We start from the raw sequence: 23,046 nt of genomic DNA, 5'->3' as shown, positions 1-23,046 counted from the left end.
TGGAGATCTCTAAATGAAGTGTCTTGGAGCTACCACATCAGCACTTGCTATAAAAAAACACAGTGTTAGGCTGAACATACAGCTGGAATAAACCATCAGAGATCATCTAGTGCTTGCTCATGCCTCTGCGCCCTTGTCATCCCAGAAGGAGCCCTTAAAACAGGTTGCCCACGGAGTTTGTGGATGCCCCAACCCTGGAGGCATTCAAAGCCAGGCTGGATGTGGCTCTGGGCAGCCTGGTCTGGTGGTTGGTGACCCTGCACATAGCAGGGGGTTGAAACTACGTGAGCATTGTGGTCCTTTTCAACCCAGGCCAATCTATGACTCTATGATTTAAAGTAGGCAGTGACACAGATGTAACACACATACTTCCCAGGTAACATATTCCAGTGCATTATCACCTTCACCATCAAATACTTTTTTAAATGTAGATTATAAATGTTTCCTGCTAAAATTTAAACTCATTACTTCCAGTGACATTCCAGAATTTCTTCACCTCCTGCAGGAAAGTGACTGCCTTGAAATGTCCCTTTTGATTCTGACATTAATTAATCAAATTAGCTTCCACCACACTTGAGTAAGCAATGCACAGTGAATTTATCTGGCGATATTAAATTCCCATTTTCTTCACAGGGTATCTGGAATTCCATCAAAATGATTTGTTATTCAATAAGATATGAGATTAAGAGGGATATGGATCACTTGTGAGCAATTCTGAGTTCAGAAACTTCTACTTGCATTTCACTGCTGGCTGTTACTGTTCTCATACTTACAGATTTATAATGAAGGTATGTCACAGGGTGTTGCTTCTGACTCCAAAATCTTTCTGGAGCAAAGACATCCTTTGTGACTACACAAACATGTCAATTTAAAATTTATATAATGTGAATTATAATGGTGCAGCCTTGAAATTCACTGTTCATCATGTGGATGCCTGAATTTCAGTGTCAAGTGAAACCCAGGGAGCTGCACCGACTCACAACAGCACATTCATCCTACCAGTGAAGCCTTTAATTTTCAAGGTAAGCAAAAAAACCCAACAACAACAAAAAACCCAAAAGTCAAAACAGAAAACTCAGCAGATCTGTAGCTCTGGGAGGATTCCTCAAGGAAGCAAACATGCCTACATTTTGCCAGCTACTATTCTCAGGAAGAGAAGCTGCACATCTTCAGCTGAACAGACATAGCCTGGGGAGAAGAGGCAGTGGGAAGAGACACCTAGGAGGGCTCAGAATAAGCCTGAGACATCAGGGGAAAAGAGCACAAAACCAGGCTTGTCTTCATCTGATAATAGGCAGACTGGATAGACATGCTTCAGAAGTTAGTTGAGAAGCAGTCCTGGTACTCCTTCTGCCAAATGCTCTCAAAGGATGTAGTTTTCTCTGTACTGCAATTCACAATACTGAAAATAAAGACTCCTTAAGGAAATACCTTGAGGTCAAAGACCATTGACCTCACTGACAGCATTGGTGGGCAAAGTAAGGGCAACTGGTGTCATCTAGCTGGCCTTGTGTAAGGCTTCTGACATGGTCACAGACCACATCCCTATCTCTAAATTGGAGATGGATGGATATGAAGGATGGAATTCAGGGCTGTGGTCAATGGATCTACGTCCAGGTGGAGCCCTGTCACAAGTGGTGTCCCCAAGGGTTCCATCTTGGGACTGGTGCTCTTCAACATCTTCATCAAGTACACAGACTGTGGAAATTGATTTAAACTGAAAAAAAAGTATATTTGGGTTGGATGGTAGGTGGAAATTCTCTATTCAGGGTGGTAAGGCACTGGCAAAGGTTGCCCACAGAAGCTGTGGATACCTCATCCCTGGAGATTTTCAAGACCAAGATAGATGGGTCCCTACACAGCCTAATCTGCTGGGGGGCAACCCTGCCCATGGCAGGGGTTGGAAGTAGATGATCTTTAAGGTCTCTTCCAACCTAAGCCATTCTATGATTTAAAAATCTTCTAGCCATGTTGTTGTTGAACCTCAACCACTTACCTTCACAAGAAATCCCATCAGCCATGATAGTATATCCAGACAAACATGAGCATACAACATTTCCTTCCACAACACTGCAGATATGCTTGCAGGGGCCATTATCTATACAAAATAAAATTGCAAAATACATTAATATCCACAATGCAGACCAGCTGAAGTTACAAACGGCTGGGTCATCAGAATATACTCCTATCTTAGACAAAGGGGAGTGCAGTTTGTAAACAACCTGCCCAGGAATCTCTAACCACTACTTACAATCCTCCTATTACACAGAAACACACCTGTGCCACCTCTATTGTTTAAGTTACACTGCACAGCTGAGGTGGTTACTTTAAACTAAATAGCAGGTGTGTAATAACCCTGAAATCACAGTACAGCCTCCAATTACTTCCTCAGGTTTCCCTTGATAATTCCTCAGGCTTATACCAGAGGTAAACAACTGAGGATGTGCACTGAAAACAGATCCGTGAAGGGATGTGCAGAATTTTATTCTGACTCTTCAAACATTCCTCATCCATTTGCATCTGCAATTTATCCCTCTGACATACCTTTACATTTATCCTGCTCTTCTTGTAAGGACACAATGAGAAGAGGCTGAGAAGGAGAGGCTGCTGGGGGGATAGTGGCTTCTACTTCCAGCCTTGCTACCTGTCCTCGCTCAGGATCTGTAAGGAAGGGAGGCAGATGTGGGTTAGGGGTGGCATCATATCCTCCAGGAACCCCACGGTAAGGGTACCAGTTGCATTCATCCCATTTCATCATGGTTTGTTGGAGAAAACACTTTGATGACATGAACAACTGTCTATGAATGGAGCTGAACAGTTTGTTTTGCAGGATGCCAAGTGTTTGATGTGAACAAGTGTAACAGTGCACACGTGCAGAGAGCTGCAAGTTAATGGAGATGCTCACGAACACCATGGATATGGACTAAGGAGTTAGGTTGGATAACTTCCATAGAGTAAAATACATCAACATCTAATGAATCAAAATGCTAATTTTTTCAAATAATGATTTATTTTAAGGATAGTGGCTGGTCTTCATTTGGAATAAGAAGGGAAAAAAAGCAGAACCCAAAGCAAGTTCAAATTCTTTCTGTATTTCAATAAAAAATGAAAAGCAGACGCTCACCTTTAAAAGGATACCCTGCAATGGCTTTTACAAAACCAAGAAAGAAACATGACAGCTGCTGTCATCAAGATTTCTAGCAAACAGTAACTTCAAAGGTATCAGAATGGGATTTTGGTTTGTTGGTTCTTTTTTTTAAAATTATTATTTTAAAGAAGCTCTGTTACATTGCTAAGAGTAATCCAGTTTCTAAATATCATCAAAATGTAAACTTAAATCCATATTTCTCATCACCCACAGAAAAACATGACCCAACAAACAATGACAACAGTAAACGAATAAGTGCAAATGCTATACAAGTTTTAGGTTGGGAAGAGTGATTTCATCACAAAACAAACCACAGGCAATGGTGAAAGACACAATGAAAGACACACAATTATGGCATATCCAAATGCCACTGGGGCAGCTAGAAACACAAAACATAATATCTACCCACAGGACAGCAGAGTGAGATTTAAAGATGTCTGATGAAGGCCTCCACACTCAGAACATGACAGATGTGCACATACACAGGGGAATGATGAGGAGCAAAAGGCCAGAATGCCACACCGCCAGGAAGAGCACGTATGCTTTAGACACGGATAGTGAGGGAAGTGCCCTGCCATCTCCCTTGCCCAGCCTTTAATTGGACTCTACACGACATGATGACAGTTGCAACCCTTCTACACTTCACTCTTCCTATGCATCTCAGCTGTGTCATTCGCAGTTCTCTACACTTGTCTCAACTCAGCTCTCAGCTGAGCTCTGTAAACCCCTCTGCACCTCTTGGCACAGCCATAAGCACTGCAGTCTTGCAGGTCTGCCAAGAATACTGACTCCTTAGATACAAGATTAACCCAAATCCACGTTTCAATGGAGTTAGTAATAAGAGAAGCAAAGCAAAGCAAAACAAAAAACAAAGATAAGCTCCAGGTGGATGATCAAGCCAAATTTTGCAGAACTAATATAAGAACCACTTTCTTTACCTCTTTTGGATCAGGCTCTTTCCCCCAAATTTTAATACACATAACAGAGCAGACAGCTGCTGCAGAAATGCTGTCAAACACATTATTGATGTAAGTGCTGTAACATCATGTTGAGAAGAATGACATAATGAATGCTCATTATTTGGCTTGGGCAGAAAGAACCTGAAGTCTGAGGAATTTTGTCATGGGATAGCAACACTTCTTTTGCTTGTTAAGTAATTGAAAACACTGGTAACTAATCTAAGGTTTCAACTTTTTGGGTTATCTGATTTGAAATCTTGCCATTGGAGAAGTCCAGACATCAATACAATTACTACACTATAAATGCTTTTTTCATGACTTCCTCTGCAATTGACATATTTGGATTTTAATGATTTAAGATAAAAATTGAAGTTCGGGAATTAATGCTGTGTGTATGAAGCAAATAAAGTTTGTCTAAGGGAAAGCTAACTGTGAAATAGAGAATTACTCTAAGGAGAAAAGATACTCTATTAACAATCTTCACAATTCCCTGTCTGAAAAGTGGAAACAGTCTTGCTTTGAACACAGTAAATGCCCACCCTGATATTATGCCATAGATACACAAAAAATGAAACACAATCTAAGTTTCCTAGGATGTTGTTTTTCTTGACATCTTTAACCAGCACAATTTCCAGGGAAAATATCCCTGTTAAAAACTTCAGCACCTACAAAGAAGATAAAAAAAAAGCAACCCTTGGTAGACCAGTAAAGGCAGAAGAAGGCCAGCATTATTCAGTGTTTCCTGCTCACGTTCCTCACCTGGAGAACAGCTGGTCCCATCTTCTTGCAAAGTAAATTCTGGGAAACACGAACACTTGTAGGACCCCACAGTGTTTATACACAAATGCTGACAGAGCTCCCCACCATACAGAAGACATTCATCCAGGTCATCTCCAGGCAGGTTATTTGACAGTTCGGCTTCATTACTGATGGACAGAGCTTCATTGCGATCTTCCATCTCTGAAACTAACACAGAACAAAACATGCAGGTTCTCTACCAAGTGCTCTGGCATTAGGTCTGCACAGTGTGGAGCATTTGTTTATGCAAACTCCAGATACAGTAAAATCTACCCAAAATAGTCAGTTACTTCATGGACAGGAGAAAATGCATCCATCCTGAAGATAAGCCCAGTGTTGAATGTCCACTGTGTCTTTCAGTAGAGATGTATGGACAGACATTTCACAGGAGCCACAGAGAAAAAGACTGATGCTGCGAGGTCACAAGCTCCCCTTTCACCCTAACAAACACCACTATCACCATTTGCAACACTGTGCCACACTGAAGCCCCATCTGAACTGCCTCCATTGCAGAACCTCACTGATATTTTTTTAATTTCAGGAGCAAAGGTTAACCAGTTAGTCTGGAAACTTTTCAAAGCCACTACCTACTTATTTATTAGCTAATTCTGCAGCTAGCATTACAAATATTCTGGGGCCCACTTAAAAATGACATCTTATCTATTGTTTTTGATCACTGGCAAAAGCACTCGCCATCTTTCATCTCTTGACCAAGTTTGGGGAGACTTCGTGACATTAAAATGAATTCTCCAGTGAGTTTCGCAGTCAGCTTGTCTTAAACACTTACGCATGAATTTCATTGCTCAGTGAAATCTCTGCTAAGTTGAAATAAATCATTACTTATTTTGACAAGAGAAAAAAAAAAAAAAGAACAGCAGCACCATTTATCTCATGAGAAGAGAATGGACAAAATGTGAACCCTAGCCTATCCAGGAGGTTACAAAACAATTCATGCATGACAGGTGGCTGCAGAGTGATGCTGGAAGGAGCGTGATTTTGGGCTCAGGGAGAAAGCATAGCTGTTTGAGTTCCACGTTTGTCATGCTTCCTTTGTCACACTTCATTTGACTTGCAGGGATTTCTTCAGCACTGTTAACTTCACATGTTGAAAGAACAAACTAAACTTTGCAGTGCTTTGGGACTTCTCCAGTGTGTGCACCAGGACAGCTCCTGTAACGTTCAGTAGCAAAGTAGGAAATCTCTTCTCTGCAGGTTTGATTGCTATCATAATGGATGGGACTACTTTGTCTGGAAAAAACTCATAGTTCATTTCACACAAAAGCTTTCAGGACAGCTTCTGCAAAAAGGCAATGACAAACTTCAGCTTTGGTTCTTACAAAGGATTGGTGGCTTCCTGTCCACCAATGGTCAAAAAAGATCTTTGAGATTAACAAAGAAAAGGAAAAAAAAAAAGAAAAAGAAAAAGCTACCATACAGGTTGCACTCAGCTGGTCTTCACGTTACACTCTGCATGTCACCTAGAAGAAGCAGCACTTCTGTTTGATGTGCAGCAGATCTCCGTACTGAGCAGTTCAGGGGAATAAATCGCTAAAGGGAAGGTATGTTTTGAGGATTAGAAACACCTACATATATGTTTTTCTACTTCAAAACAGTTTTTAAGAACAAGTCTTGCTTCTGAGAGGAAAGGCAACTTCTATACTTGGTCTGAGAGGAAAGGCAACTGTGCTGCTACAGCATTACTATTTGCAACACCTCCCCAAGTGGCAGCATAAGATGGAGCCTGCATTTGCAATGTCTTCAAATTAAAAATGGACACTTACTCTTCTCAGGTGTTGCAGTTGGCGAAGGTTCAGGATGCTTTTTTATTTCTGGATGGATGAAGTGATCACCGCCTTCACAGCAGGACAGCATCACGTGGCTGCAGGGGTAGCCCAGATTTATGTTGGACTCACAAGTTTTCCCCTCACTCCTTAATCGCAGGCCCAGATTGCAGCAATCACAGCATTGCTGAAAAAGAAAGAGATCATTAGTAATGAAGGTTTCATAAAGTCTGCTTCAGGGAAGAGCCCCCCCCACACACCTGGAACTGATCTTCACTTTCTTTAACAGTGGAACATCTGGAAAAGCACTTAGGTTGCAAACATCAAAGCTTTACTTGTGCTTGTTTTTGCCATTCTTGCACAAGTGGATCAGTCATAATTAAGATACCCACAGTTTTGCTGTTGCACCAATTTCAGCCTTTCCCATGGAAGGATGTAGCAGTGCTACAGACTGCCTTTTTCCAGCTCTTACATGTTGCTTTGTGTACAGTATATTAGTACCAAAATAATACAGATACATATATCTTTGCATTAGATCTTGAAAGATGTTCTGTTGCTTGAAGCAGTGTGAAAGAACTGTAAACACATTCCATAGACATGAGGAGCAGCAGCAGCCCCTGAGCTCTGTCAGCGACACTATTTCCCTTACAGCACATTGCTCTGCAGAACCACTGTGACCTTTACTTACCTGACTGTCCTGGACCCCATCCCACCAAAGCGACACCAGAGAAAGGCCAGGAAGTATTTTACAACCTATTTGCCTTCTGTTTCTTCCTGAGTGAATCCAAAGCAGCAGCTTCACTGCTAGGCTGATGCAATGAGGCACCCCTTAAATGCAGTCTCTCCTGCAGCTTCTGCTGCTGCAGGCTGCAGACAAAAACAGCCTCGTGCTTTACTCCAGCATGTATAAGCCTACTGCACATTTAGACCAGAAATGTGTTAGACAAATTATATCAAACTGCATACACACTTCAAAAAGTCCATACTGTATGCAAAGTGGATCCTTAAGCAAGCAAGCAAGCTGAGGAACTGTCTGATATAGAGACATACAAAGGTCATAAGTGAATTGAAAATATTTGTCTGGATTTAAATAGAAGTGTCCTGACATCCCTAGCACAGAGATTTAAGATGCCTTCACTCTGATTGAATAGTTATACAATTCAGGCTCCTTCCCTCTGCAGCACGTCTACTAATCAACACACCCCAGCAGCGCTCATTTAGAGTTTGCAGCTAAACTCCAAGCACCTCTCTGAACCAAGAGAAGTGATTTCAGCCTACTCAAACATTCAGTCTCTGAGCAGACGTCAGACACATAAAATGAAGGCCATAACTCAAACTGGCACCAGTTAGCTATGTCAACGGAAAGTCCAAGGGCTGAACAGAAGAAACTGAACTAAGCTACTAAGCTCTTCCTTCCCAAGAGAGAGATCTCTGACTTGAGGAGAGCAAGTAAGAAAAGCACTGTTGTAAGGGTTGGGCGCAGTATGGGAATGGAAAAGAATCGTGTTTCATGATTAACAATCCTAGATTGGCATCCGCATTAAAACCAAGTCTGTCTCCACCCAGGAGACAGGAAAACTTGCTCACCAGCAGCGTGACCTGCAGAAACTCTTCTGCTGAGTCACTTTCTTCAAGAGTCAAACACTGCAGCTTCAGAGTTTCTTGGGCATTTCACTGTGTGCCCTTGAAAACAGCTCATGCTTTATGTCCATGATTTTTATTCTGGAAGCTCCCCAAACATCACTGATAGTAGAAGTTATTCAGTGCTCACGTTTGCAGACTTGCGCTCCCCTGAAGATTTGGCATTTTTCCCCAAGATCAGGCTGACATCTGCACTCAAATGCGTCTGTGAGAAGTTTACAGCACAACTCCTGAAGATGCTAAATTACTTTTTGACTCTGAAGGGAGTAAACCATATGTCCAAATTAATCATTTTAAAAAAGTCCAACTATCATAAGCTATGGTCATGATAGAAGGTTAGGGTTAAGAAAAACCCTGTTTTCATCCAGAATCTTCACATTCAACTCAATTCAAAATTCTATTTTCTGTAAATATGTTTAGTTTTCATATATGTATTTCAACTTCCATATTCAGAATAAAAGGAGTTACATATAGTATATTTTTCACCAAAGTGCTGTAAAATGTTGTAATTTTTGCCATGAAAAATGTGTTTTTTTCAGACACTTTTGATTCACAGTTATCCCATGTGCAGGCATCACAGAGGGCACTAAATCAGTCATACACTTTCGGGTTCACATATTTTCCAGATGAATACAGATGTCTCATTTTTCCAGTAGAAAAATATATGCACCAAAAAGTTTCTTCCAAAAAGCAAAAACTTGAGCAGCTTTGACTTTCTGTATCCAACTTAGGGATTTCACCAGAATTCTACAACTCATTTAATAACAGATACAACCGTTTGTTCACTGACATGGTGAATCATATCTTGAGAACTGTTGTGTCATTCACAACTTGCTCTGCTCCCACACGTTTATTACCTGGAAGTAAAAACCCTGAGAACATCACACTGGACTGGCACAAAGGACTGTTCTATAAGAATATTTTGTGACTCGCTTCAGCTAAAACAGGAACGATGCAGTTTTCCCACCCCACTCACTCCTAGGAATGGCACGTGCAATAAGACTTACTGCATGCCCTACGCTCTGCCTGGTGTGCAAAAAAACCCTTGGTGAAAACCTAATAATTCTATCACACTTCAGAATTATTTTGTCTGCTTCCAAATGCAGAAGTTCTCTTTGTATGCTAATGGTAAACTCCAGGCTTAAGTAGACAGTAGTTTTGAAAATGACAAATTGGCAAAACTAATTAAACTTTAAACTCTGGAGTAGATGTTCATGTATTTTGCTTTTCCAGTGAACAGTTATCCACAAGAATCACCAGCATATAAGAACAGATAGAACTAATGAGTTTCCTGCTGAGACAACAGAAGCTGCACTTAAACTTAGATATAGCTATGTAAATTATTATCAGAGTGAAGTTAATTCTGAAATGTAACCTTCTGGTAAAAACAAGACAAGCAAGATGCTGAATCTTCAAACTGGTTTAAATTGGTTTGGCTCCAGTGATTCTCATAAAGCAAATTTCATTTATACAAGCTGAGGCTGTGGCTTGTGATTTGTGATTTGAATCGCTGGTTAATGGCCTGCCATGGCTTATGAACAAAAGCCTCCATCATCATCTAAAACACTTGTTCATCCAGTTCATCGTTTTGTTTAAATGAGAAATGAGGCTGCAATTCAATATTGTACCCAAGCAAACTGTTCAATAATGGGTTTTCCCATTATATCTTCGATTGAGTTTTGCCCTGTCATTTTCTAAAGTCTTCCACCACCATAAAAATCAAAATGGTCTTTTCCGTTACTTGCAAAGAAGGGAGGCACAAGTAATACAGCAAGTTAAACCTCAAAAGTAGAGATGAATGTAGTTCATATCAACATTACCACGAAGTTCTAAAAGGGGCTGCATCATCAGGCAATTGAAACCTCAACACTAACAGCCAAAAACCTGCTGTTCTGCATAATTCCCTTGTCCCACTCCTGCAACTTTATAGATTACTGAGCTCCATAATAATGCATCAAGAAGTTACTGCTAAATGCATGAAATGAAGTCAACTCATATTCAGAAGAAAGCTCCAGAAGCAACACTGCAGCTCACCTTATATGATGATCCTCCGCAGGTATCGCTTTCCTCTGGTCCACATGCATCTCCCTCCTTTGCAGCAATCATGCCAGCCAGGCAGCTGTTCTCCTTGACGGTGGAGATGCAGCACTGCTTCTGAGCAATTCTGCAAAGGATCACAGAGGGCAAATGCTCACTGAAGTTCAGAGGACATCAGGATAGGATGTAAAAAAAGCTACTGGATTCACAATACATTCCACACATTCAATGCCTCTTTGACATAAATGTCAATATTAATATAGTGCAGTTTATACCACTGAGCTTTGCAGGTTGTATTTTTTCTCCTTTCTAATAAAAAGACACGCTGATAAAGGCTCATAAGGTCAAGTCTGAGGTCACTGTCTCTCAGTGTCTGGCCATCAACATACCTTACATCTCATGCTTGTGCAACAGTCCCTCACTCCCTTCTCAGGGGCCTTCAGAAGGTTTCAGAAAAGGAAACAGATACCTTTTTCTCTAAAAATCAGGGAAAGGAAAATGTACCTGCACACACCTCTTCAACAGCCACAGGACAGAAGCTCTGGATAGTACTAAGGACTGAGAACCTAAATTTCCAATGCATATAGCTCTTCAATCAAACATGTAACAAGATTCACTGAAGGTCAAAATGAAACAGATTTGAATCACAAACAACAAAATTCCCAAATGAAATTTAATTAAATTGAGTTCATTACCTACTGACTTTGCTAGAGCCTACTTTAAAATCTACAGTGGATTTTCTACCCCCTATCAGAGAGATACCTGTTTTGTTTTTTTTCCATTCACATACAAAAGGCAGACAAAAAGATCACCCTTTTCCTTTGGCTTTGCTCCCTGGATCAGCCCATTGACCCATGCACCATGCAGACTGGCACCACAGGAGGGATGCCTGGTCTTGTGATAGCAAAGGGCTCTATGATGGGAAAAGTGAGAACTGGGGAGATGCAAGCTACAGGGAGTCTCCTTGATAGGTTATATTGAAAAGATGAGCTGTACATTGGGCATTTGTGAGAGTGAAATCATTAAACTTCAAATGAAATCCTCTATTTTCTTACAAGTAAGGGTTGACTCTTGGTTTTGGGCAGATTTGGTGGTATGAAGGAATTGAGTGGTTTTTCTTTTCCCAAGAACAACATGGATGTCTGTTTGTTGCTGATGCAGAGTAACAGGGCATACTGCCTCATGGGGGTCCCTCATACTGGTGAATGAAAGGTTTACAAATTCCAACAACCAGTCTCTCAAAGCAAAGCAACTGCCCTGCAAGAGAAATATTTGCAAGCAAACAATTTTTGTCAGTCAGATACTATTATCACTGCTACAAAATACTGTCATCCTTGGAAACAAAAGCTATTCTTTTCTAAGCATTGCCAATTTAGAGCTTTCAATCTAATGGTTCAATAAAAAAAAATAATTAAAAAAATAATAAAAAAGAAAGCCATATCTTTTCTTCCAGTTGGAACCAACTGGTGACAGCCACTTGGCTACTTTCAGAATGCCAGTGGTTGGTTTGTCTGCTTTACAACCATATGCTTACTCTGGATTCCATAAGAAAAGTGTAACCAGGCAGTGGTGTTTTGAGTTTGATTACAGGAAGGGGATTACCACCACCACCACGTTTTGCATTCTAATCTAGTATTAATTGCCAGCTAGAGAAATATATGTATTTTTTTGAGTTATATGAATGCTTATTATCCAAATACATTCAAGAACAAGCAACTTACCTATTGCAGCTTACCAGTGCAGCAGTGCCACTGTACTAAAGTGATACGAGTTGCTAACTGCAATGAAGGGGTCAGCAAAGTCACGACCTGTACACCTGATGCTGGTACCACACAAACAAACATTGCTCTGCTCTGATAACACATTGCAGTCATGAGATAAAAACAACTAAATGGGGTCAGATGACATTTCATCCAGACTGACATCCTGTCCATAATACAGCCAGTGGTGCATGTGAATAATTTTAGATCTGGCTATCAGTGTCCCAGGGTTTCCTGTAACTTGCCTTTTTAAGTTCATTCATCTAGATGAATTTCTACTCTTTCAACTTTTTCCTGGTAATCCCAGTTACAACAAACATCTCCTACATTCCTATGTAATGACTTCCCACTGTTTAACAGTACCAACATTGTCTGTATCATCAATGAAAACAGACAAATCACATTAAATAAAGATTTCAGATAAGAAATGTTTGTTTTACTGCATGACATTTAAAAGTCCTGGATAAAATGGAAAGACCACAAAATTCACACCACTGTGCAATGAGGTTTTGTATGAAACCTTTGTGCAGATCAAAAAAATCAGCGTGTCCAAGACTGAGAAACACTTTACATTCTACTGCTCAAAGGAAGTAGGGCATTGCACTTTACACATCACTTGCCCCTACCTGCCTGCTTTTAAGCTCTCTGCTAACCCTAGCCTGAACACTTCCAAAGGCTCACCTTCATCAATTCCAATTAACACATTTCCCACCCTGCAGTTAGTGTTGTTCACTACACAAGATAGGCTAAGTCAGGACGTGAATAGAAATGTCCAGAGCCATTGAGATACATCAACAAGTAGCTTCAACATTTACATTTTTGCCATGTGAAGACCCCATATGGAAAAATTCGTCTTTCAGTGCACTGAGGTCACCTATAAAACACAGATTTAGATATCAACTATCCTGGAAGAACAGTGACTAATTCTTGCAATTAGTATCTGTTGTCTGCTTCTTAAACTGTAGGCACTAAGCTGAGTTAGCAGCAGCTCAGGAGCTTGTGCTACTGCAGGGATTCGGGCACACAAGATGGAACACTGGGCATACAGATATGTGAATGGTGAGCAGCTCCGCGTGCTGGCACAGATTCTAATGAAAGCAGCAAGATTTTTCTCTGCTTTGAAGTTTTTCAAATACTTCTCTACATTAAATGTACCTTTAAACAGGATATTTAGAGGTGTTTCTTAAATCCTTAAAACTGGGACAGAACAGAAATTCTGAAGTAAAACAAACAAACTTCTGCTCGCATATTCTTTTAAATCCTAGGGATTCACAGGGACTGAAACATTTAGGATTTAACTTTTTCATCTAAGCTCAGCTTCAGATGTGCAGGTGCAACTCATTAATGTATTGGATTTGCACTTACTTACGCTGAGGCTGGAATTTTTTAATCTACCTTTACTTTGTGGACAGTTGGTGTGTATGGGTTATGTCATGCCAACTCCCAGTGGGGGCAGATTTTGATCTCCCAGTAACTTCACAAAGGTGCAGTGATACAAACTTTGATTAAAAAAAAAAAAAAATTTGCCAAACTTCTTTAATGCTGACAACACTGGGATCACTCTTAGAGGAATCTACTTGGTTATGTTGGATCTTCGGAGTCTCAGATAGCTTTGCAGTCAGCTCTCCCTGAAGCATGTTTCAGTGGCAGGGGCAAGAACAGATGGATGAACTGCAGCTAGCGTAATACATTGTTCACATTACTTTGTACCCATCCTCCTTTTCTTAATGAGTTCAAACCTGGCACCCTTGCTCAGACCAGATGCTACTGATAGCAGCAGTGTTATCAATGGCTGAAGTAGCAGCCATTCAAACTGGAAAGTAAACACGCCATTTAATGGTACAGATAATCGCTGCCTTTAGCACTTGCCAAATGGAACACAAACACATTTAGATACTTTGCTCTTCTATTTATCTGCAACTCCACAGATGTGCACAGAACTCGGAAACAAAAATATGTGCTCTGCTCGCATGAGAGGAAGAAGAAACCTTATTAAAAGGCTTTTGCTCTGATTAGATTTTAAGGAAAGGGAGGAAGAAATCCTTCTCCCTGTGTTACCACGGTATGTTGCAGTCTATCAATAACTTACATCAAAAATAAAACAGTTCCCAGTTTCTTGGACATTCCATTAACTGGAAAATCATCTAATTTATTCCAACAGGCTGCTCCCTACATCAGTACTACATGATTGGTTTTGACTTACGTACCTGCAAATATCACCATCCGCTCCACTGATAGGAGTTTCTGTGCACTCCCCGTTGTCTATAGCCCACTGCTGTCCAGCTCCACAGCAGCTCTCAATCAGTTCCTTTGTAGAACCTGTACAAAACACACACAGTGAATATTTGGTGTAGAATGTATCGTGTTTGGCTCTGCTTTCTTAGTTGAGAAGATATTTTAAATAACAACGGGTCCGGATTTTTATACATTTCATTTGATCGTATGCAAAACAATTTCTTTTTAAAACATCAAAGAATTACATGATATTAGTGAGGAAAGGAAACAGAGTTCTCAGCAAGTGGCTGTATGCTCACTGACTCTGTTTGAATCAACAGAATTTGGCCTTAATCAACCTTGGAGTATCCAAGCTCAAGCCTAACTGTACTCAGCTGCATTCTTAGAAGACAGAAATCCAAGTTACTTAAAATAGAAACTTGCATTCATTCTTACATATCATTAATATTACTTACACTAAAATCCACTGGACTGGATTTTAATCTGCAGTGTAACCCTCCTCACTGCGGAATAATAACTTGGCCAATGGCCACTATCATAACATAATTCTTAACGTGCTGGAATTGTATGCATACTACTGCAAGAGATATTTTAGTAGTACGTGGTGTGCTTAGTTATATGTCAAGCCTCGCAAATTCATTCTACTAGTGGCAGATATGGAATCACCAGCCCTCTGCCCCAGAAACACAACAAATGATCGAAAGATAACATTGATACTAGCAGTTCCTTGATAGAATGATCACCTGCTCATGTCTTTCAGTGTAGCATTAGAGAAAGAAGACAGTTTTAAATAGAAGAAAAGACATGACTGCCCTGTAGACAACCCAATCTGATGCACTTGGAAAAATAAACTGAAAAATGTTGTTTGGCCAGCTCCAACCCGGAGCACATGGCCCTGCTTCCAACTACCAGATCCCAAACTTTGGGAGCAGTTATACACTGTTGGGCAAGAATACAGTTAAGTGATTCCTTTCAGAGAGACAGGAGCCGTGCTATAAATGCTTCAGGGTTGTGATTTCACAGTATTGATATACATGTCAGCACACATAATAAAGACAGTGCTTCAGACTAAGAGGCAGTGGCACTGTGCTGACGAGTTGGAGCAGTGCCTGTTCCCTTCCATCTGAAGTGCTTTAAAATCCATTTATATGGAGATAAGGAACAATTTGTGCATGTTATTAATCCTCCCAGGCCTGTCTATGGCATGGATTGTTACCATGAAGAGGAACCAACTCAAAAGCACCCTGAAGCTGTGCCTCAAGTTGAGATGTAGATGTGTGGAACGACATAATTCCTCAGCCTCTTTTTAAGTTAACCTCTCCTGAGTCAGTTCTGCCTACAGTGGCAGAGCAGGCCTCTTTCTCTACAAGGGTTTGGGGAAAAATGACCCTGCTACAGACTGGCACTGCTGAAGATAATCTGCTCCCTGATCTATACCATTTACACCCTGATTTTTACACCAACAAAACTAAAGATTTGGAAAACAGTCTCAACTAGACTGGCCTTGCACTATATTGATCTTAATAGGGAACTAGGGAACTGCATTCAGGCTTACAAAACACCTCTGCTGCTATTCATCCTAATAGAGAACGCTCTCATCCTGCATTTATGTTAGATGGCAACCTCTCCAATAGGCCAGATTTGTTGAAGTTAGCTGAATCCTCTCTTTTGTCTGCATTTGGTATGTTGCATCATATGTGTGTATATATATATATATATTTAAATCTAACACAAGTATAAATGTTGGCTGAACTGGTTACAGTTCAGCACTTTATGTATAATCTTATAGAGCTAAATGGCCACTGGATATCAAGATCAAGGAGTTTAAATGATGTGTAGTGCTATCTTCAACGTTAAGAATGTTGGTACATCTGCAAATAATAGAAAACTCCTCAATGATAAACTATTCCTTTGTACTTGCTGCAGTTAATTTAGGAGACAGTATTACATTTTGGAAACTGTAAAGTTCTCATCACCAGCATGGCTTGCTTTAGAAGAAGCAACTAGAAAAATTAAATATATATTCAAAACATGATGCTTGCTATCACAACACATCTGTTTATGAGAAAACCACTTTAGAAAACTGTATCTAAAGGAAAAAAAAAAAGAGAGAAAGAAAAAGAAAGTATGCATGTTGTATTAGTGACTGAGATCTTACGGGATAAAAATGAGCAAGTTGCATTTCCTTTGGCATGCTTTGATGCCTATGAGGTTCATTTTGCACACACTGTAGCTGTGCCACAACAGTCCTGAGCACAATGGAGAGGAGCAGCTCTGAGCACTCCAGTTGCCAGATGGAGCCCTTTTGGGGATGGTCTCGCCATGTGCCTGTGCCACAGCACGAAGGATGGGCAGGATGAGAGGAGCTCAGGGCTGAACCTGAGCTGCCTTGGAAGTGAGGGGGCTCTGCACGGCTGCTGCCAGGTGTTCTGCTTCTGCTGAGCAGCAAGGACCCAGAATCTTGCTTCCAACAAGGAGCCCACTTGAGTTACCCACTTGGGGTAAAAATATTTCCATTTTTTAATTACAGTTTCCAGTGAAAAGGGAAGATGGTCCATGGAAAATAACTTTTTGTCACTAACTCCAATGGATGGAACAGCAGCAGTCTCATGGCCCATAGCAGCAAACACTGTGCTACATATCGCCCAACCCTTCGCTATGGTTTGGCAGTGAATCAACCAACAGAGACTCCAGAAAAGCAGTTAACCAGTTTTAATAATGGACAAGAGGCATGGCTGTGCTTCCACAAAAAAGAAACCATGTTTTTTGTGCCCACAAAATCCAATCATGATATTCCATATGTTTACAAGAAGTGAAGAGGCACAAAAAAATTCCTGTGCACAGATCCTGAGTCTTGAAGGGGAAATGAGGCTGCACCTCACATTTTTATAAGTTTTACCTTGTTTTCTTGAAGTTTTAGGGGCAGAGGCAACCCAAAGCAGACTCAATGCTGTCCTTAAGAGTCTTGAAAGCTGTGTTATATGTAAGAGTTGCTACATGACATGAGAAGAATGATATCTGCATTCAGAGTAAGCAGAAAATACAGCTGGTACCAGATAATTACAGAACATTACTACAGAACAGTTTTTCAACACAGTTTTAATTCACTTCCTGGTAGAAACACCATTAATTTTACCAAGTGTTGAAACACATTCATAGCTACAGTGTTGCTAGTTTAAGAACACAGCAGAATTACTAATCTATATTGCACTATCCTACTTGATTTATAATTCAAATAAAAATGAGCTACTAATTCCTCACTAAAGATTCAATATCAGATTGCCTCATTGAAGTGCCATAATATTAAGCAGTCATATTTACAAAATATATTGCCTCTTGTTATGATCTTGCAAATAATTAAACCTAGAATGCAGTTACAATAAAATGAACAAGCTATTGCATTTCATCTCAATCAAGAATTTTAAAAAACTGAATAATTCATAAGAGGTCTTGTAGTCATTAGCATGGATTTATGAGATTTTGATTGTACATTAGAGAGAACAAATACGTACAACTAGATACTCGCACAAGACTGAAGATCACAAACCACTGGTTGGAAACTTAAAGCTGGATGTGTTACAGACTTTAAAATACCTAGAATTTCGATGGGATCTTTGTTTATTTGGGGCTTTCATGATTTAGAAGTAAATTTGCCTCTCTCATGGAAAGCAAACTCATTTGAGAAAACCATAATCCTGAATATTTGCTATACTGTGTGCATTTTCAATACTTCATGAAGTCATTTAAGAAGATACCTCTTAACAGATAATTTACTATTTATGCATTTCTTCACTGGAAAAAAAAAAAAAGGTAATTTATTTCAGGCTGTACTGCAAGATGGCATCATGTCTCCTCGCTTGTTTTCAATTTACTAACTTATCTTCTACAATTATCATTCTACATCACTCTAAAGATATGAAACTAAAGCACATTTTGGCCTAATCTCAAAACACTGTTTATTGCCTTTTAGAGACATTTATAATTTAATGCAAATATTTACAGAAACGTTTCTCCCTCCAAAGAATTTTAACTCATCCATCTCTGTGCCTTAAAATGTCATGCTGTCCCAGCCCCCAGCCCCAACCTGATAGGCAGTGGGATGACTTCTTATTGACCTGGGGTCACATTAAGGTTTTCCATACCCATGCAGCTCTTATGTGCTGCTTCCAAGGAAGCACATGTTCAATTCAGAAAAAATCTGGCATATGTGCTTTTTTAAGAACTGAAGCTCAAACGTTACACTAAGGAAAACACACAGTTAAAGGTCACTAGATTATATTTTCCCTGCACAGTGAACCATAAATTTGTTAGAATAGTAAAGCAGACAAAAGAGATTTTCAAGAAACATTCCCCACCAAATTTTATTCCCCAGTATTCACAAACTGTGCTCCATGAATTGTGAAACATCAGCCAACTGTATGGCTGATCAAGCAGGAAAAGAATATTTCAGCTTTTCTTTTTTTCCAGAGGTTTTAGACATTAAATCAAGTTTTACTGATTTCAGCGTCACCTGAATTTCCACTCAGAGCACTAACACAATTTAACACCTCTGATTTCTTCCATTCTTACTTGGGTTTTGCAGAACATTTGCACCAATGAATCACTCCAGTCGTGCAGATACCCATTCTTTCAGCAAATGCCCAGGCTCACTGACTGAGCTATTACTATATTCTTGTCCACCATTTCCCTGCTCACAATGGTGGGTTTTTTGTCTACCCAGCACAAGACAGATGAACCTTAAGTCTTCTGCTTTTTCTCAGAGCAGATGAACCTTCATAGCTTTTCCTCACAATCACACCAACCAACTCATCCACCTCTCCACTCAAGAGCAGCACACGCATTACATTTTGGCTATTAGCTTTAACATTACCCAGATTTCATTCATTTAAAATAAGCAATGATTTCCCTCCCTACTAAAAATAACTGTAGGAACCATAACACATTAAAGAGCTTTAGATGATAATTATTGTCAACAGAGAGATAAGCATACATATTGCAGGGGCTTCGTACATCCATTTGATCCAAGACACAGTTTAAGTTCAATGGTAACACTGTTCACAAATAAAGATTTCCATTATATAAAGTCACTGCCCCATGTTCCAGATGAAGCACAAATCACTGAGAAGAGCAGCATTTCAGAGGCTGAGCAACGTGTTGGGCTCTGACTCCAAGCAGCTCTCTCCTTAACACTGGCTTTAATTTATGCTGCTAATTGTTGGACTCAGGTACTCATGTGTGAAAGTGGCAACAGTCACAACTGAGCTTAGTGCTTGTTCTTTTAATGAAGCATGCTGTTCAGCTGCTATAGCAGAGGAAAACAATATTCCTTAAAATTATTGTACTCACTTTTTTGGGGAAAATAAAAACAACAACAAAAAAGTAATCAGAAAACAAACAAGAAACAAATGAAATAAGGAAATTAGTTTGTGCACTATGAGTAATAACAAGGATGTAGAGCCTTCCAGAAAATAAGAACTCAAATTAGAACACATTTTCATTTTGAAGGACCTCATTGCTCATCCAGATGGGAACCTGACAGCCGCAGCCCTTAAGCTGGAAAGAAATGTTGAAAAAGCAACTGCACAAACTGCCCATCTGCAGACAGGGCATAAACCAGCCACAGCCACATCACCTGCAGCAGGCCAAGGGAACAGCCCAGCTGCTGGGTGCAGGCAGTCAGTGGGTCTGTCCACTGACACCCATGACTTCCTCAGTGGCCAGGCACGAAGGCTGGCTCCGGATTTACTGGAGTACAGCACCAGCGTTTATTAACATCTTATTTGGTGTCAAAGCTCATCTGGTGGGATAGATTGCCTCTAATCATTGTCACTCACCAGAAATGAGTGCAAAAGGACCGAGACATCATTAGCTCAGAACAGGAGTGGTTTCCACTGCCTTTACATCAGCACACGTGGCTGAGGAGGGGATCAAAGCACAGTGATGCTTTTCCTGCCTAGCCAATGCTCAGGACTTGCTTCCCTCTTTGTTATTAAAAGAAAAAAGTGCTAAGACTTTTATGTCTATCTCCCCTTTTAAAGGAAAGGATATCTATAGATATCTATACACATATCACAAGAATTATTTGCTTGCACAGGAGAAATAAGGCATTGTATTTCTTTATCAAATAATTTTCTGAGAACATAAAATCATATATTACAGCAAATAAAGAAGAACTTCAGACAATGATTAACTTCAAGCAGTTTTTGAGATACTGAAAAATACATGTTTGCAGTGGGACTTTTATCCTCTCCAACTTCTTCCTCGTTTAAAGATTTAATAAATAAAAAAATGTACTCCAGCTTTACCTCCTAATAGGTTGTCATTTCTTATCTTATCAATAGTTTGAGAGACTTTATTAAATTCCCTCATTGAATTTCACCATTTGGTTGTGTGGTGTAACATGTTCTTCTCTTGATTTATCTGAGACAGCTAAGAAGACATTTTCATGGAGGAAAGGTAAAGTAGAGAAGAACATTTATCTTGCAAAAATAGGGGAGGGAGGGAAGGGTGACAACACAGCCCTAAATCCAGCTGCTTTCACTTGAAACAGAACTATCACTTACATCATGAGGATTGGTTAAGCTTTCTTCAGGACCCGTTCCCAGATACATTAGTGTAGGGGTCATTCTGTGCTGCTTACTGCAGGCTCCTCAAAATCACTCTGTTCAGGAGCATACTTGACCCTAAATCTTACTGAAATGAAAGTTGCTCCTGAGTGTTTCCATGACCTCAGTTAGCTCATTGGTGGGGAGGAGGTTTAACCCACCTGTGCTCATTAGGCTTTTAGGCTCCTCTCATTGCAAATAACGAATAAAGCAGATTGCAAGAAAAATATAGGCTGAGCTGAGAGTTCAACACACATCTCATGGCTTCAGTCCAGTTCCTAATCCTTCTCTCCTCTTTTCCATCATCTTCTTCCATTCCTACCGGGCTCAATTTGCCATGCCATCACGACAGTAATGTAAGAGTTGCCCACCACACTTGCAGCAACCTGCCTTCATTTTGAACATCGTGCAACAAAGCATTTTTCTGCCTTTTCCTACTTCCTCTTCAGTCACCTGTGTCTCTTTAGAAATCCTTCCCACCATTCACCCATGTTCCTGTTATATTGCCTTTACTCCTTGGGAGGCATCTGCTTTCCATTTCAATCTGAAAACGCTCTGTTTCCTACATTATTCTTTTTTCATAAATTCCTTATGCTGGCTTGCTTGGCAAAATATGAAGAGTTGTGTCTGCCCAAAGGCACAATGAAAAACTGGATAAAACAAACTGAATGTTCTCATTTTACTATGCACTGTACAATACAGACATACATCAACATAACCTCAGCCAGGATTGTTTGGCAGATTTTGTTCAAAGTGTGAATGAACAGCAACCTTATATTCCCTCTGGCTTTAGTTCTGGATAATCATAGTAAGTCAAAACTTGCATTACCTGTGCCAGAGGTCAGATAATTTAGACTATGTTTGGTCTTTAATGTTTCCATGACAGCACCCTTTATTAGCTCCAGGTTGAAAGGGGGGAGGGGTCCCAAAAAACCTAGCTACATACATTCTTTAACCTTTCCTCATCAGCTAAAAACTTAAACAATTTCTTTCTGCCTTTAAAAATTTGACTTATTTGGATTTATCCTTCTGTCATTGAATTTAAAGTGCAGCAGCTCATACACAATCATCCTTCAATTAGCTACTACAGTAACTCAAAGGAGATATAACGTTTCTTGCCCTTCAGAGTAGCCTTGGTTGTATTTACCTCCTCAACATTTTTTCCCCAGATATTGCACAGAGTGTATTTGTGCTGTCTGTTAGCTTTCAAAAGAGCTGGGGCTAGGGAAAGCCTGGTTCTGATTATTCTTGCAATTCCCGTGTAGAGAATTTATCTTGGGTAAAGAATGTTCTTTGCGTGCTCCTTTCTGTGGCTGGGTAGGCTCCTTCCTTCAAAGCTGGCATTTCCACCAGTCCTACCAAATTTAAAGTTAAAATTGAGAGGTGTAGGACTAATGATGTTGTCTGGGACAGACTGACAGAACACTTGGGAAACTTGGGTAGGATCACTTAATCTACTGTTTAGTAATGAAAGCACTTTCAAACGTGTTCTTAGTTACAGATTGACCTGAGGTTGTCAGGTAAATAAATGGTAAATAAATTACAGAAAAAAAATGCCCCCGTATTATTTTAAATTAAAAAAAAAAAAATTAAAAAAGCAAACAAAAATAAAGAAGCAAATGGATGTGTATATTAGGTTTTAATTTCAGGCTATGTGCTCTCCTACTTCTGTGTGTTAAAATCATTTATTTCACCAAGCAACTGTTAAAACCCCCACACTGTTCTTGTAGGGACAGCCACCCATCAAGACACACTGATGCATGAGAATGTAACAGTGAAAAATGTCTGGGGTCTATGGACTGGGACAAGGACAAACCAAACTACTTTGCTATTCTGGAGTTCAGTTCCCTAAAAGTGCCAGCAAAGCTTAATTGCAAAGAGCCAAGGCACAAGGGAGCTCATTACAAAGAGTCACATGAGGCCAAACCCACAATCACTCATCTTTCGTGATGCAGTTGTAGGCTGTCAGGTAGTTGCATACTGAAAACAAAGCAGATAACCAAGCTTTATCTGCTTTGATCAGGACACCTGCACACAGCACGGACTCTGAATACGCACTGAGCAGCATTGCAGGAGACCCTG

The 23,046-nt window shown here is 40.1% G+C and overlaps 1 protein-coding gene across 5 annotated transcripts in view; it reads right to left on the bottom strand.

Annotated features, from left to right (window-relative positions):
• FBLN2 (fibulin 2) overlaps nt 1-23,046 on the bottom strand; it is a 104,744-nt gene that overhangs the window by 20,248 nt on the left and 61,450 nt on the right. For all 5 annotated transcript variants that reach the window (XM_052679275.1, XM_052679273.1, XM_052679276.1 and 2 more), the window contains exons 3-8: nt 14,332-14,443; nt 10,362-10,491; nt 6,687-6,873; nt 4,867-5,073; nt 2,545-2,661; nt 1,997-2,098 (exon numbers count right to left, since the gene is read on the bottom strand). In XM_052679275.1, the coding sequence (XP_052535235.1) occupies nt 1,997-2,098; nt 2,545-2,661; nt 4,867-5,073; nt 6,687-6,873; nt 10,362-10,491; nt 14,332-14,443 (855 nt within the window). The remainder of the gene's footprint in view (nt 1-1,996; nt 2,099-2,544; nt 2,662-4,866; nt 5,074-6,686; nt 6,874-10,361; nt 10,492-14,331; nt 14,444-23,046) is intronic.

This window comes from Tympanuchus pallidicinctus, unplaced genomic scaffold, assembly GCF_026119805.1.
Source record: "Tympanuchus pallidicinctus isolate F22 unplaced genomic scaffold, pur_lepc_1.0 scaffold17, whole genome shotgun sequence".
NCBI classification, from domain to species: Eukaryota; Metazoa; Chordata; class Aves; order Galliformes; family Phasianidae; genus Tympanuchus; species Tympanuchus pallidicinctus.
The sequence above is the reverse complement of the archived record's forward strand: the minus strand, read 5'-3'. Positions and strand labels throughout refer to the sequence as shown.